This window comes from Brassica napus, chromosome C5, assembly GCF_020379485.1.
Source record: "Brassica napus cultivar Da-Ae chromosome C5, Da-Ae, whole genome shotgun sequence".
In the NCBI taxonomy this organism is placed as follows: domain Eukaryota; kingdom Viridiplantae; phylum Streptophyta; class Magnoliopsida; order Brassicales; family Brassicaceae; genus Brassica; species Brassica napus.
The window spans coordinates 13,365,385-13,380,097 of NC_063448.1; the positions used below are offsets into that span (position 1 = coordinate 13,365,385).

General features: G+C 38.8%; 4 protein-coding genes across 4 annotated transcripts; 3 read left to right on the forward strand and 1 right to left on the reverse strand.

Moving 5' to 3' along the window:
• LOC106397437 (replication factor C subunit 4-like) lies at positions 1 to 3,139 on the forward strand. The gene is made up of 12 exons (XM_048756793.1): positions 1 to 151; positions 252 to 330; positions 454 to 533; positions 1,046 to 1,168; positions 1,316 to 1,385; positions 1,466 to 1,539; positions 1,792 to 1,912; positions 1,998 to 2,060; positions 2,154 to 2,213; positions 2,317 to 2,442; positions 2,523 to 2,609; positions 2,801 to 3,139. Exons 1-12 carry the CDS (start codon positions 108 to 110, stop codon positions 2,885 to 2,887), a joined length of 1,014 nt encoding a protein of 337 aa, XP_048612750.1. The 5' UTR covers positions 1 to 107; the 3' UTR covers positions 2,888 to 3,139.
• A 204-nt stretch (positions 3,140 to 3,343) lies between these two features.
• On the forward strand, positions 3,344 to 4,350 carry LOC106401330. Its single transcript, XM_013841830.3, has one exon. The coding sequence runs from the start codon at positions 3,572 to 3,574 to the stop codon at positions 4,181 to 4,183; it is 612 nt and encodes a 203-aa protein (XP_013697284.2). The 5' UTR covers positions 3,344 to 3,571; the 3' UTR covers positions 4,184 to 4,350.
• On the reverse strand, positions 4,310 to 8,132 carry LOC106401329 (SWI/SNF complex subunit SWI3C). The gene is made up of 9 exons (XM_013841829.3): positions 7,873 to 8,132; positions 7,236 to 7,754; positions 6,371 to 6,900; positions 5,910 to 6,267; positions 5,735 to 5,808; positions 5,484 to 5,569; positions 5,337 to 5,374; positions 5,068 to 5,234; positions 4,310 to 4,991 (listed from the first exon to the last, which is right to left on the reverse strand). Exons 1-9 carry the CDS (start codon positions 7,886 to 7,888, stop codon positions 4,461 to 4,463), a joined length of 2,319 nt encoding a protein of 772 aa, XP_013697283.2. The 5' UTR covers positions 7,889 to 8,132; the 3' UTR covers positions 4,310 to 4,460.
• A 3,590-nt stretch (positions 8,133 to 11,722) lies between these two features.
• On the forward strand, positions 11,723 to 12,757 carry LOC106399952. Its single transcript, XM_022702446.1, has one exon. It carries the CDS (start codon positions 11,723 to 11,725, stop codon positions 12,755 to 12,757), a length of 1,035 nt encoding a protein of 344 aa, XP_022558167.1.
• The last annotated feature ends 1,956 nt before the right edge of the window (positions 12,758 to 14,713 follow it).

Sequence of the window (14,713 nt, forward strand, 5' to 3'; positions counted from 1 at the left end):
TAAAACCCTCTTATCGAGTTGGAGGGTTTACGGCGGGAGCGGGAAGGAATTATAAAGGAGTCTCCTCTCCTCACTGGGATGGTATTATTGTGAAGGAGAAAAGAGTAATGGCGCCAGTTATTCAGAGCACACAGCCATGGGTTGAGAAATAGTACGACTTATCCTTACTGAATTTATCCTCCCGTCGACAGAACTTCTGTCAGATTTTAACTCGGTATCTTCTTCTTTTTTTTCTCGATTTGGTTTTAAAGCCGGCCGAAGCAGGTGAAGGACGTGGCGCATCAGGAGGAGGTGGTTCGGGTCCTCACCAACACTCTAGAGACTGCTAACGTAATCCGACAGAACACTCTTGGCTATTATCTCGAATGATTATATTTGATTTCAGTTACAATTGTGAAAACCCTAGATGACGGATTCGATCTCAATTCTGGGTTTGTGTTTTTGTCGTTGCAGTGTCCGCACATGCTCTTTTATGGACCGCCAGGCACAGGGAAAACCACTACGGCACTTGCCATCGCCCACCAGCTATTTGGGTATACAAACCTCAAACTCTGATGATTTGAACTATGCAAGTAGTTGCTTGATTGATTCATTTGAGTGTGCTAACCTTTAATATCATACATCCATGTTTGTGCTTCGGATTATCTCCAATAAGATAATGCGGATGCTGAGAATAATTTACTCTCAGACTGTGTTGTTGCATTGTGATATACCAAGTTTTCCAATTAGACAGTTACTTAAATTCAATATAATAGTATCCATTATGCGGTGTCGCTATGCAAGTGTTTAGGTGTGAGAAATTTTAATCTTCTTTCCAACAAATTGAAAGCTAAGTTTTCTTGTTCTTTGTTCCATGGGTGTGTCAAGTTAGTTAGTTTAAGCTTGCTTATTTGGGGGGGGGGGGGGGTTTGTATAACATGAGAGTGTCGTTTGTTTGCTTTTTATTTATTTATTTTGATGTGATTGCTGGCAAATTGAATCTTTGTTTAAGCTTCTTTTGTTACTTGAGTTTTAGGTGAATTAACTAACGAGTCTTTTATTGCAGACCTGAATTGTACAAGTCAAGGGTGTTGGAGCTGAATGCTAGTGATGACAGAGGGATCAATGTTGTTCGGACAAAGATTAAGGATTTTGCTGCTGTAGCTGTTGGGTCCAGTAACCGTCAAGGGTATGCAAAATTCCTTTCTTTTTATATTATTGGCTATTGTCAATTACCTTTCTTTTTTTTTTTTTTTTTTTTTTTTTTGCCAGTTTCTCGTTTCTGCTTTTGTTGTGTTGTGTGCATTTCATCTAAGACCACAATATTATATTTCAGTGGTTATCCTTGCCCATCATTTAAGATCATCATCCTAGATGAGGCTGATTCGATGACAGAAGATGCTCAGGTACTCTGAACATCTTTAACCACAACATTTTGTACTTTGAATAATGGGTGGTACCATGAACTATGTGACTGATTGTGCAGAACGCCTTGAGGCGCACAATGGAAACTTACTCCAAAGTCACCAGATTCTTCTTCATATGTAATTATATCAGCAGGTAAATTCTTTTACTATGGTACCTAGATGTTGGTTAATTTCCTCGTCCATTCAATTGTATCTCACTGTCATTCATTCTTCGATTTTTCTCTCTTTGGGAATGTTTAATGATTGACTCGTAAATTTAATGATTGAGTTACTAGTAGAATAACATTCTTACTAAGTCGTAATGAAGAAGAACATTCTGTGGAGCGCTGAACTATGAAGCTGCCGATTTCGATAACCTTTTAACTTTCATTTTCTTATTCCTAAGGATCATAGAGCCCCTTGCTTCAAGATGTGCGAAGTTTAGGTTTAAACCACTTTCTGAAGAAGTCATGAGTAACCGTATATTGCATATTTGTAATGAAGAAGGTCTCAACCTTGGTGGTGAGGTGTGCACATATGCTTCAAGCTCTGCTCTTTCTTTCGCTTAGTCTTTGTCAAAACTGCTTATACTACTATGTAATTTCCATGTAGGCTCTTTCAACTTTGAGCACCATATCACAAGGTGATCTCCGGAGGGCTATCACGTATCTGCAGGTTGGTTGAAACTGTCTGTAAATTGTAAAATATATTTAATGGACGATATTAACTGTTAAATTTTGATCTCGTCTTTCCTCTTAAATATTATAGAGTGGTGCCCGGTTGTTTGGATCAACAATAACTTCTACGGATTTACTCAATGTGTCTGGGGTAAGGATGAAGATAATCTACTTTTCTGCAAGTGTATAGTAGTTTCATTAAAAATAAAACTCAAGTCAGATAGTTAATTTTGGGTGTCTTTTGAACCTTTCAGGTAGTCCCTCTGGAGGTAGTCAAGAGATTTTTTACTGCATGCAAAAGTGGTGATTTCGATATTGCGAACAAGCAAGTGGACAACATAGTTGCAGAAGGATATCCTGCATCTCAAATCATCAATCAGGTTATTATACCCCCCCCTCCCCCCACGTATAAGTCTTGCAATAGTGGTCATAACCACGTCTAATACAAGTCTCCTTTCAGCTATTTGATATAGTCGTTGAGGCTGGTGATGACATAACAGACAATCAAAAGGCTAAGATCTGCAAATGTCTAGCTGAAACAGATAAGGTGAGACTTCTCTTCCTGCCTCATCTATGTATTTAGTTAAAGACTCATGTGAGAATAGTTACCATCATCTCTGCTCAATTACATAACAAGTTTTAAGTCAAGTTCACATCTTTTAGACTTGTGTCTTTCACTGTCACTTGGATCTTTTAGATATGTTTCATCATCATTGTACCCTTTTTTGATGTATGCAGCGACTTGTAGATGGTGCGGATGAGTACCTGCAGCTTCTGGACGTTGCAAGCAATACGATTACTGCACTCTCAGAAATGGACTTTTAAACCCTAAACCCTTTAAAGCTCTGCATCTTGGTTTGAATTTTAATTGTTCTTGTGTTGATTTTGAAACGTATGAATTGTCATAATGGCACTTGTCGAGTTATCATTACTCCTTAAATGTCGACAACTAAAAACGTGGGGGAGGTTACAACCGAAAAAAAGTTGGGAGTCAATTGCAGACGGAACCTGATTCTGCTGTTACCGTTTTGTTTTGTTACAACAGTAGGTCTTTTGGTAAACAAAACTTTTTTTGAAGTCATACATAAATCATAAAATAGAAAAAATGGTGGTATTATTTAATTGAAATTTTATGCTTTTTCAGTCAATATAGTAAATATTATATACTTTTTACTGAAGATATTACCTTTTTAATATCAGTGAGATCCTCCAAAAATGTTAATAAAATTAAAAAGTGTATTTAATTACGTAGATACTCTTTATTTGGGTCAACACGTAGATACTCAACATCCACATAAAAAGGAAGGTTTGGATACACATCCAATGTGTATACAGAAAACATATATGCCCCCACAAATAAATTCTGTCAATAAGATTAGTTTCACATAAAAAAAACTGTTGTGAAACTGGTTTACGTTCTAAAAATAATCGGTCTTGAACTATATAAGTTGTTGTAATAACCTTAAAGAACTAATCAGAGAAACGTTGTTTTTTATTGTTTGTTTCTCGATGGTTGATGATGATGGTGGTGACGGCTCTTTCAAGAGACCCGGAGCTGTGCCGTTTAACTGGGAGATCCGACCCGGTATCCCCAAGACAGCGACAAAAGATGATGTTCCCACTCTCCTTCAACCTCCCAAGAAACTTCATCCTCTCCGATTACAACAACTCTCACCTCCGTCTTCTCCCAGACCACGCGCTGTCTCTCCCTTCGCTCCCCCTCCTCCGTATGTCAAGCCCAAACCACCGTCTGCTTCGGGACCTCCGTCTCCCTATTGGCGAAGTTCATCAGCTCGAGGTAAACTCGAATCCGGTTCTCCTTTGCGGCGGTGGCGTCTTCTCAAGTCATTGATCGGGCTGAAGAAGAGTCTTAAGAGCCGCGACGTGAAAAAGAAGGACGGTGATCAGGATTCGATGTCATCACAATCTGACGAGTTCTACGAGTCGGGGACGACGTTTTCGCAGTCGGAAGGTTCAAGCAGGGGATCGGTGGGCACGAGCTGGAGCTCGCCGCATTCGTCATTGTCTTCTTCGTCTTCTTCTCTGAAACGTAACGAGTCGGATCTAAGCTCGTCTGAGAAAAAAGTCATGTTAATGATGGCTCGTGCGCACCTCGGTTAGACCATGTAATGTGTACATATTGCTTCTTTTGTCTTTCATTCAATATGTTTTTTTTTTTTTTTAGAATAAGACCTTTCTTGTAGCTTACGTTACATTCGTTGCCCTAAACCTAAGTAACATAGTCCATGGCAAATGATTTTTTTTTTATATAGAGAACTGTTTTTGATTCACAATGATAATTCCAGAGAGTTTTGATACTACATGAAAACACTAACATATAACTACGGTCTTCAAAGACAATAACTTCGCTCAAAACAATAAGCTAAAGAGATGGGTTTTAGTTTAACCCTAAGCCAGACCCGGATCCAGAACCAGTAGAAGACCTAACCATCGGGTGACTAAATGGAGGTTGGTTGATGGATGCTGGACCTGCAGGGTTATTATTAAGTTGGTTGTTGCCAAACAGTGAAGGCGTTGATCCTGCATTGGTCTGTATAGCATTGAGAGGTAATCTCGGGCCAAAGGAGAATGCTTGCTGTTGTTGTTGCTGGCGTGCCATGAACTGCATCTGCGCATGGAGTTGTGGGTTGTTGCTGAATCCTGGGATGATGCTTGGTTGAGAAGAGGAAGCTGAACCTTGTTGTTGCTGGAGGAGAGTATTGATGTTGTTACCACCACCAGTGGATAGAGACATCCCTTGGAGATTATTAGTGTTACTAGTCTGTCCAGGTGATCCAAATCTTGCTGAGACCATACGAGCTCGTTCTGCAGCAAATCTCTGACGGGTTTTCTCCACTTGTTCGCATTCTTTCATCAACAACGTTTCGATTTCTGCAAACTGCTTTAGCTTCAGCTCCATCCTCTTCAGCTGCACATCAGCAATAAAACACTATCAACAAACCATATAAATTATCAACGTCAACTAGGTTCTGCTGTATTTATACCTGATGATTTACGATATTTGCAGAAAGCCTTTGGATTTCACGTTCCTCATGATCAGCAAACAACTTTGCTTTGGTTGCTGCAGCTGATAGACCGGCTCTAAATGCTGCCATAACCTTGTCCTGTGGCAGAGGAGTCGGTGCTTCCGCTCCGTTTTGGCATGTTGTTTCTTTTACCATCAAAGGAGATATGTATTTGACACAATTACGTTACAAAACAATGGAGTTAAAAAAACTAACTGTAAAGTGAACAATCAAGCAAAGTGCCTTACCATCAACCAAGCTGGGATCTTTTCCTTCAGATTTGGACCTTAATAATAGATTGAAAAGTTTCAGCAAAAGTCCATAAGATAAGTTGAATGAAAGTGCTACCACAAAGAGTTAGAAAACGGATAGTAGTAATCACGAAACACACTAACCTATCATCCGCGGATAAAACCATGAGGGACTCATGGGCACAGGACGAAGCAACTCTAGGTCCAACTGCTGATGCCAAAAATGCTACCTAAAAATGTTTCAGGTATCAGAGAATCATAGTTAATAGAGAGGACCAACTTTTTACACTCTCTAAAATATGCACACAGTTTAAGTTTCATATCAACGGATTCATGGATCACATGGTATGATCACAAGGATAATGAGAAGCGTATATGAATAAAAATTCACAAACCAATGCCATAACCGGATTAGGAGACTTCACGAAAGGAAGATTGATCTCAGTTTCAGATTCTTGCTCAGAAGATCCTGCCAAAAGAAAGTCGCACAATGAGTATAGCATTTCAAAAGCAAGCCTACAGCTAAACAATGGTTTTGAGATGAAGTAAAAAAAAAAAAAAAAAAATCACCTGGTAAAGCCCCATTTGAATCTGTTCCTTTATGGTCATATCCATTTGTAGGGTTTGCCGGGTAAGCTACACCTGGAAGCTCAACGTTATCCAAAAGACCATCCTCCACAGGTAATCGAAGAAAATGAAGAATGCATTGAGCTTTTGACTTGGAACCAACATGGTCCGCAATCTGAACCCAGTTTTCATTGTAGAGTTCCACAGCTTCAAGAAGCAAGAGAGTTTCCTGATCACTCCAATTCTCTCCATCTTGATCGCCGTACTGTTTGGTCGTATCCACCCTTACAAAGTCAATACAAGAATGTCCAGCAACAAATCTTGCATGGTGAAAACAATCAGAGCATAAAAGTACATCCTCCTGTAAACAGTAAGCAAGATAAGGTTTGTGAGTCTATTACATCTGCTAAAAATCAGATAAGTAAACACAAATGCGTTGTAAGTAGAGGAAGTAGGATAAGAACCTTCTTTTGTGATTGGAAGTACACAGTTGGGAGCGGACGAGAACAATGGTTGCAATGGTTATCGCATAGGTGTTCACGAATTCTTATGTCCAAGTCAGGGAGGTCAACATCCGAACATGACACGGATGAATCTGACTTGTGTCCACAGCTGGGCTTGTTAAATTTGATCAAACTCTCAATAGATGTTAAAGCAGCAGATGGCACATGGACTTCACCGTTTGAATCCTCCCTAACATCTGATATATCCCTAGAAGGCTCAGGATGACACTGGGAAGTGGCGCAGTAATTGATTATTCCCCAGTGATCAAGAAAACGGAACACTCGTGCAAAATCTTCATTGTCGACACCATCTACCAATCCTTGACAATCAGATATCGTCAGTGCCTTTTCAGGGTTATCCGTGTATTTTGAGACAATAGCGTTCCTGAAGTGCATATAACTTTCTGGTGAATGATTTGGAGATTTTCCGGAGAAGAACTGTGGCACCACTTGCCTCTCAAGCCGATCCACTGTGTTTGGTGCAAACCAAGCTGCTCAAATAATGATCAGAAAAAATATTAAGAGGATACATCTGAGCTGCAAAGACTACAGGAAGATAGCCCAAGTGACATTTAGAAGGACAACACTTTGCATAATCAATTCAAGGTGCAACATAAGACACCTAGGAATATTCAAATCTAGAGTAACACAAACCAGGAACAAGAAACTAGATAAAACGAAGATTATATCTAATGCATTTAGGAATATACCGACGTAAGGCCCTGTTGAGACATCTTAGAGAAAGATCACACGTATGACAAATATAGTTTAACACTTATATGTCTTATATGCAATCTCATGAACTGAAAGGACTATAGAAACGAACCTGAATGCATAGGCAAGACATGAACCTTATCCCCAAACCGTTTAACAACTCCTTCTCCTTCCATAATAAGAGGTGGAGAGATAACATAAGCAGAAGACGCTCCATCACTCCTCTCAGTATCAAGCGACACAGAATCAGCTGGCACAGTAGATAACGCCTGCAACTGCCCATACGAAATATTCTCCAGAGATGGAAGCGAGCCTTGCCCTCTACTCTCCCCAATCAACCCAGCTCTCTCAGCCGCCACAACAGCCGTTACAGAGGCGTGTGGCCGGATCACCACGCGCCTGACCACTGAGGGGAAATCAGAGATGCGAGTACCGGAATCTTCGACTACCTCGTTAACACCGGGTCCCGGATCGGGTGTTGCGCCGCCGTTTTGGTGAAGCTCATCGGCATTATCAGCATCCTCCATCTCTTCGTTGTTGTTGTTGTCCTCGTCTTCTTCCTCCATGTCTTCCTCCTCTTGCTTCGGTCTCCTCCCACCTCGCTTCCGCCGTTTCCATTTCCCTCTTCTATCTGCGACGGAGCTCAAAGGGGGATAAATCAATTCGTAAAATGGGTAACCCAAATCGCAATCCAAAATTGGATTTTGAGGGAGATACAGATGGAAAGTCGTTTCCTTTCGTGAATTTACCTTCAGAAGCTGGCATTTTGTGTGGGTGGAGAGAGGGAGAGATGCGTGGGGTCTCTCTGATTCGTGAGAATTGAATTAAAAAGCAAAGAGCTTTAACTAAGTTGTACAATTGCTTTCTTCTACTACGCTCCGAGTCGCTCTACTTTCCAGTTTCCGAGCAACACAGCATATCTTTTCGCTAGTCTCTCTGATGTATTCATTCTCGACGATGACCTAACCTTCTTGCCGAGCCAGAGGTTTTGGAAGACCGAGGTCTGACTTCAAAATTCAAGCTTCGGTTCGGTTTAAGTTTTCGCTTGACAAAAAAAAACGGATCAACTCAATAATTCGGTTTACTTGGTGAAGACAATGTCATTTTATTATTTTTTTCTTGTTACCCGAAAATGTCTTACTACAATTTCAATGCAATTTATACTTATTTTTAGTTTAATATTAATTGTAAATTACATTGATTTTATAAATAAATTTATTTATCTAAAATACTATTGGTTATAAATTTATTTATCGGCGGAGCTTGGCGGAGAAAGGTTCAAGGATCGGCTTTCCAATGGATTCCGGCGCTCGGGGCTGCGGGATCCCTTCGAGATTGGGCTCTAGCTCTGAAGACTAACCCTGAATGAATCATCAGCCGGTTCCGAACACGCTGGACGCCGTGAAGTTGCGGTGGCATCGGGATTTGCAATCCAATCGTGTTCGTCGGAGTGGGGCTTCATGCTCCTAGTATCTTCTTTCCCTCGCTTGTGGTTTTTCTTTCTTAGATTTAGATCTTGATCTGGATCTTAAGTTGTGCTTTGTGTGTATGTTCTTGTCTTAGTCTCGTTTCTTTAGGTTTCTGGTTTTTCTCCGGCAGTTCTATACTTTCCGATCCCCTTTTAGGTGATTTTAAAAATAATATAATATGTTAAAAAATACACTAAGATAAATAATAAGAAGTGACAAATACATACAGTTTTAAACAATTGACTAATTGTAACATGTCAATTTTAAAATTATTGTATTTGAAACTAGGGCCGGCCCGGGCTACGCCCGAATTTTGTATTTAAATATTAATTATAATCATATATTTATGTTATTTTTATATATAAATATTATATAAGTATAAGTAGCTAGATAATTATAAAATTTTATTTAATTATTTATTGTTTTCTATCTTATGAATTTCAATTAACTCAATTTCTTACAATAAAATTTTCCGTTGATTTATTTATTGAATGAAACTTGTGTAGCTTAAAATCATGCATGCATTTAAGCTGAATCGAATCTAAACTAAGCCGAAGTAAATCCGGTTATGTTATGTCGTTTTTCTTTGAAACAAAAGGCTCAAAAGAAAAGACCCAATGGAAATTGAACGCATTGCTTCCTGTTTATTTCCCTTTTAAGTTTAAAATATGTATCTCATATCTCACCAACACGCATGTCTCTGCGCGTGTATGACACTTCCATTCATGTTAATTCCCAAAAACTAATTAAAAAATGAAATAAAAATCTTTGATTGCTTCCCTTATCTTTTTATGATTCGTTCGGAGCAATCTTTTCTTTGATAATATCTATATTTCTTTGGACAAAAAAAAACTATATTTCTCTCTTGATCGAGTCATAGCGGAATTGAGAAACCGATCTGATTTACTCGCCACCGCTTAAACTGTAGAATACTTTTATTAATTGGCTCGATTTTCTTTTTTAACCTCTTCAGTGTTGTTGCTCATCATCCTCTTCCCTTTGCCTCTTCATACTCTGCAAAACCCATCGCCAATAATTTTAAACTCTTGAATGTTATTGAGTTACGGTGGCGGCGAAATGAACCGTCACCGTTGATATCGCCTCCAACCAAGGCGAAGTCAGTAGCATCCAAAAACTCACGGTACGCTCTTTCTTTTCCTTCTTGTTTCCAAAGTTTCATTATTTACATATGTTTTCATTATAGTGGCTATCTCTCTGTATTTGGATTATATCACGGTGTGAACAAAAAGCCCACTAAACCGTAAACAATTATGAAACGCATCAACCCACATCAAAACTTAGTGAAACGATGAGTTTTAGGCAAAGAAGACAGGTATCGCACTCACAATCAACGATTTTATGACGTGGCGCAACAGGAGGGAGGCAAACATTTTTTTTATATATAGATAGTTATATAAACATTTAAGCATATCATTAACGTTAAAAATATATATTACTTATGTTTCAAAACAATAATTTATGTATTAGAAAAGTGAAAGCAAACAACGGCGCGGTTGCGCGGGTCAAAATCTAGCTAAAACTAAACTGATTATTTTACTCCATCGAAACAGCATCGTTTTTGCAGCTTTGGTATAAAGGGATTTTAATCTCAAATGTGTTATAAACCATTTAGTGATCGACCCATTTATCAGCCCGTGTAGCAAGACGGGCCAAGCCCATCCGCAGGATCATACTGGCGCCTATCTACTCTTGTGTTTATCTACATTATAGTTGGTGTTTATCTTACGTATTGCTAGTCATTATCTAGTTAAGGATAAGTACGATCTCATGTCGATCCAGCACTTAGACCGTCATTACCATATGTATATAAAGACCAGTTGGTCGACCTAATAATACACACAAGTTCCCCTCTTCATTCACAACACGTTATCAGCACGACCTTGTCTCTAAACCCTTCCAAAAATCCACCACCCATAAATCAGAAACCAAATGATCTCTTGCTATTTTCCGGTGACTCCTAAAGCTCTTCCAGTCGCCTCCTTTTCTCTCTGTCAGCAACCAGCAGCAGCTCTCTCTCCTCACAGACCGTTCAACTCATCACAAAAGGTTCAGGTATCTTCAAAAAACTCAAAACAAAACCAAAAAGGATTTAAACCCTCAGCCGTATGTCTTTGCAGAATAAAATCTAAAACCCTAATCTATTTTCAAAGCTTAAATCTCGTCTTGTTTCACCCTGTTTAAGCTTGTTTGATTTTTTTAATCTTCCTGATGTGAGTTAATTGCTAGAACCTTTTAGGTTGACAATTACACCAATTTTTTTTTACATATCCGACTGCTGCATCAACTTAATCTGATTGTTTGCTTGCATTAGAAACTTGTTCTTGAAAGTTTAAAGTCTTTCTATGATATGTTGAAATCGACTAGAACCTGTCTCAAATTTGAAAGAATTTTTTTAATATTTTTAAGATAAATCCGATTTCTTATAGATAAATCTGAAATTTTAAAGATAAATCCGATTTTTTTGATAAATCCGACTGAAAACAATATATTATATATTTTAATTAGATTTTCCTATTTTTAAACCTTATATCTTTATCTTAAAAAATATATATATATAGGATTTTCAACATTTATCAGAAAAATATCGATTTATTTTTTTTCCTAATCCTACTAGGAATAGGAATTGCTAGTATTTATCTGAAAATAAATAAATTTCGGATTATTACTGATATACTAGCATTATCAAATCATTATATTTAATCTGATAAATATCTAAAACAAATAAAAGTAAGAAATGATTGCATTTTTTTTTGAAAATGTATACTAATCTGATTTCATGCATGGATTTAACTTTATCTCGATTTTGTATAGGTTTAACTTTACCTTCCTGCATATCACATGAAATCATCTGATTAGGATAGATCATTCATACTGATTAGTTTACTTTCATGTCGAAAATTGATAAAACTGATCAGATTTCATGCAATGGATTTAACTTTATCCTAGATGTATAGGTTTAACTTTACCTTCCTGCATATACATGAAATCGTTTGGATCATTGAAAAAAAAATATTGTTATTTACTTGCATTGCTTGTATCCGACTGAAAGAGTATGTGAATGATCCGATTATTTTCTTACTAATGGGGATAAACTACAAATATTTTTCAGATGTCAAAGATTGCGAATCTTGATTTCAGTGCTTTGAAAAGCAATGGTGACAACTACCTGGAATGGGCGCTTGATGCAAAGATCATGCTGCGATCAAAAGATCTTGGTGACACAATCACCAAAGACAACAATTCCAGTGACAAAGACAAGTATAGAGCTATCTACATGATACGCCACCATCTCCAAGAGAACTTGAAAACTCAGTACATGACCATGGAAAATCCATATGACCTTTGGATCGCTTTACAGCGAAGATATGACCACCAGAAAACGGTGTTGCTTCCAAAGGCTCAATATGATTGGAAACACATAAGGTTCTTGGACTACAAATCAGTAGACGAGTACAACTCAGTCCTGTTCAGAATTGTGTCCTTGTTAAGGTTATGTGGTGAAAAAGTAACCGAGGAAGAGATGCTTAATAAAACTCTCTCCACGTTTCCTCAAACCAACATGGTATTGCAACAGCAGTACAGAGAGAGGAATTTCGCCACATATACTGAGTTGATAGAATGTCTCTTGTTGGCTGAAGCTAACAACGAACTGTTATTGAAAAACAGTGAGATGAGACCTCCTGGTACAGCTCCATTACCCGACATCTCTAAGCTGGCTATAGAGCCAAAGAAAGAGAGTAACCTTGTCCAACACAATGACCATCCCGGTCCAAACCGTGGAAGAAGTCAAGGACGAGGTCGTGGTTCTTTTAAAGCACACGGGCGAGGACGTGGTCGCGGTACCACACCCGGCTTTAGCCGTGGTCGTGGCCGAGGCCGTAGTGTGTCTTTTAAACCACAGATCAAAGCTGATCGATGCCACAGATGTGGTATGGGTAATCATTGGGCAAAGAATTGCCGAACTCCTAAGCATTTGTGTGAGCTTTACATGGAGAGCTTAAAAAGAAACCCGGAAGCTAACATGGTTCGAGACCCGGGATATGATGGTGATGATGATGATGACTTGGAAGACGTCCAGGATCACCAGCACGAGTCAGACAAAGTTGATCACATGGAGTTTGAAACTTCAGACATACTGAAATAAGGAATTAAAATTCCATATCGTTTTTTATTGTTTTCCCCTGGATTTGGTGTTCTTTAAGATTGTTTATCAGTGTTTGGCTTTGGATTTAACTTTATCCTTATGAATGAATAATTTTTTTTTCATTTCTCATATGCCTAAGAATTAGATCATTAAAGATACCATCTCTGAAAATTTTATTATTGTTCATTAACTTTATGATTATTGTTTTTGAAGAATGAAAAGTGGAATGGATACAATCGTGGTGGACAGTGGCACCAGCCACACCATTTTGAGAGACAAACGATTTTTCATACATCTCACACATAAGGTAGCTAACATCACCACTATAGCTGGCACGGCTAGCTTAATTGAAGGCTATGGCCACGCCAATATCTTATTGCCAAAAGGTACACATCTTGAGATTGAAGATGCTTTGTACTCACCTAGCTCAAACAGAAGTCTATTGAGCTTTAAAGACATAAGACTGAATGGTTTCCACATCGAAACAATGGGTGAAGGAAGTAAAGAATTCCTACAGATTTATAAAATCACCCAAGGCAATAAGAAAGTCTTTGAGACTATACCTGCGTGTGGGACTGGTCTTTATTATGCCCAGACCAGTCTTGTTGAGGCTAATGCCGTCTTGAATAAAGAATTCAAAGAAGAGTTCACTCTTTGGCACAATCGGCTGGGACACCCCGGTTCGAACATGATGCGAAAACTCATATCAAATTCAAATGGTCACAGTTTGAAAACAAAAAGAGTTATCCCTAAGAATATCACATGTGAAGCATGCTCACAAGGGAAACTAATTACTAAGCCATCACGTACCAAAGTGAATAAGGAAGTGACAAATTTCCTAGAAAGAATACAAGTTGATATTTGTGGACCAATACACCCACCCTGTGGGACATTTAGATATTTTATGGTCCTGATTGATGCATCCACAAGATGGTCACATGTTTGTCTCCTATCAACTCGTAATCTAGCACTTGCAAGATTGCTGGCTCAGATAATAAGACTGAGAGCACATTTTCCAGATTTTCCATTAAAGACTATACGTCTAGACAATGCAAGTGAATTCACTTCCCAAGCTTTTAATGACTATTGTATGTCCATGGGGGTAAGTGTGGAGCATTCTGTAGCACATGTCCATACTCAGAATGGCCTGGCTGAATCCTTTATAAAACGGATCCAGCTGATTGCCCGGCCACTCTTAATGAATACCAAACTCCCAGTATCAGCTTGGGGACATGCAGTACTACATGCAGCTGAGCTAATTCGCATCAGGCCATCTAGTGAGCACAAATACTCGCCATCCCAACTACTAACGGGTCATGAGCCAGATATATCCCATCTAAGAGTTTTTGGATGTGCCGTCCAAGTGCCTATAGCACCACCACAGAGAACAAAGATGGGACCTCAGAGGAGGATGGGAGTATATGTTGGATACGATTCCCCTTCTATTATTAAGTACCTAGAGCCAACAACAGGTGATTTGTTTAAGGCCAGGTTCGCGGATTGTCATTTTGATGAATCCCAGTATCCAGCATTAGGGGGAGATTATGGTAAGCTGGTACAGGATATAAAATGGAATCAAACATCCTTAACATGGCAGGATCCTCGGACTAGAGATTGTGATCTAGAAGTCCGGAAGATTATACATCTTCAAGAGCTAGCTAACAGATTGCCAGATTCCTTTGCTGACCCAAATAGAGTAACCAAGTCATACATACCAGCTGCAAATGCACCAATAAGACTTGATGTCCGTGATGGACATAATCAGGCTGCTACTACGTCTAAACCACAATTGAAACGTGGTAGACCAGTAGGTTCCAAAGACAAAGAAGTTCGGAAAAGAAAGAGTGCAAAGAAATCCGACAAAGTGGAAACTCTAGACATGGAAAAGGAAACTCATGTACCACCAAAAGATACTTGGGACGCTAAGAATCAAGGTAATGAAGTTCCTGACAATAA

Coding starts and splice junctions, on each gene's coding strand:
- LOC106397437 (XM_048756793.1), top strand. CDS start 108: ATGGCGCCAGTTATTCAGAGCACACAGCCATGGGTTGAGAAATA. Junction 152..251: donor CAGCCATGGGTTGAGAAATA/GTACGACTTATC, acceptor TTGGTTTTAAAG/CCGGCCGAAGCAGGTGAAGG. Junction 1,540..1,791: donor ATATGTAATTATATCAGCAG/GTAAATTCTTTT, acceptor CTTATTCCTAAG/GATCATAGAGCCCCTTGCTT.
- LOC106399952 (XM_022702446.1), top strand. CDS start 11,723: ATGTCAAAGATTGCGAATCTTGATTTCAGTGCTTTGAAAAGCAATGGT.
- LOC106401330 (XM_013841830.3), top strand. CDS start 3,572: ATGGTTGATGATGATGGTGGTGACGGCTCTTTCAAGAGACCCGGAGCT.
- LOC106401329 (XM_013841829.3), bottom strand. Junction 6,901..7,235: donor TGTCTTGCCTATGCATTCAG/GTTCGTTTCTAT, acceptor TTATTTGAGCAG/CTTGGTTTGCACCAAACACA. Junction 6,268..6,370: donor ACTTCCAATCACAAAAGAAG/GTTCTTATCCTA, acceptor TACTGTTTACAG/GAGGATGTACTTTTATGCTC.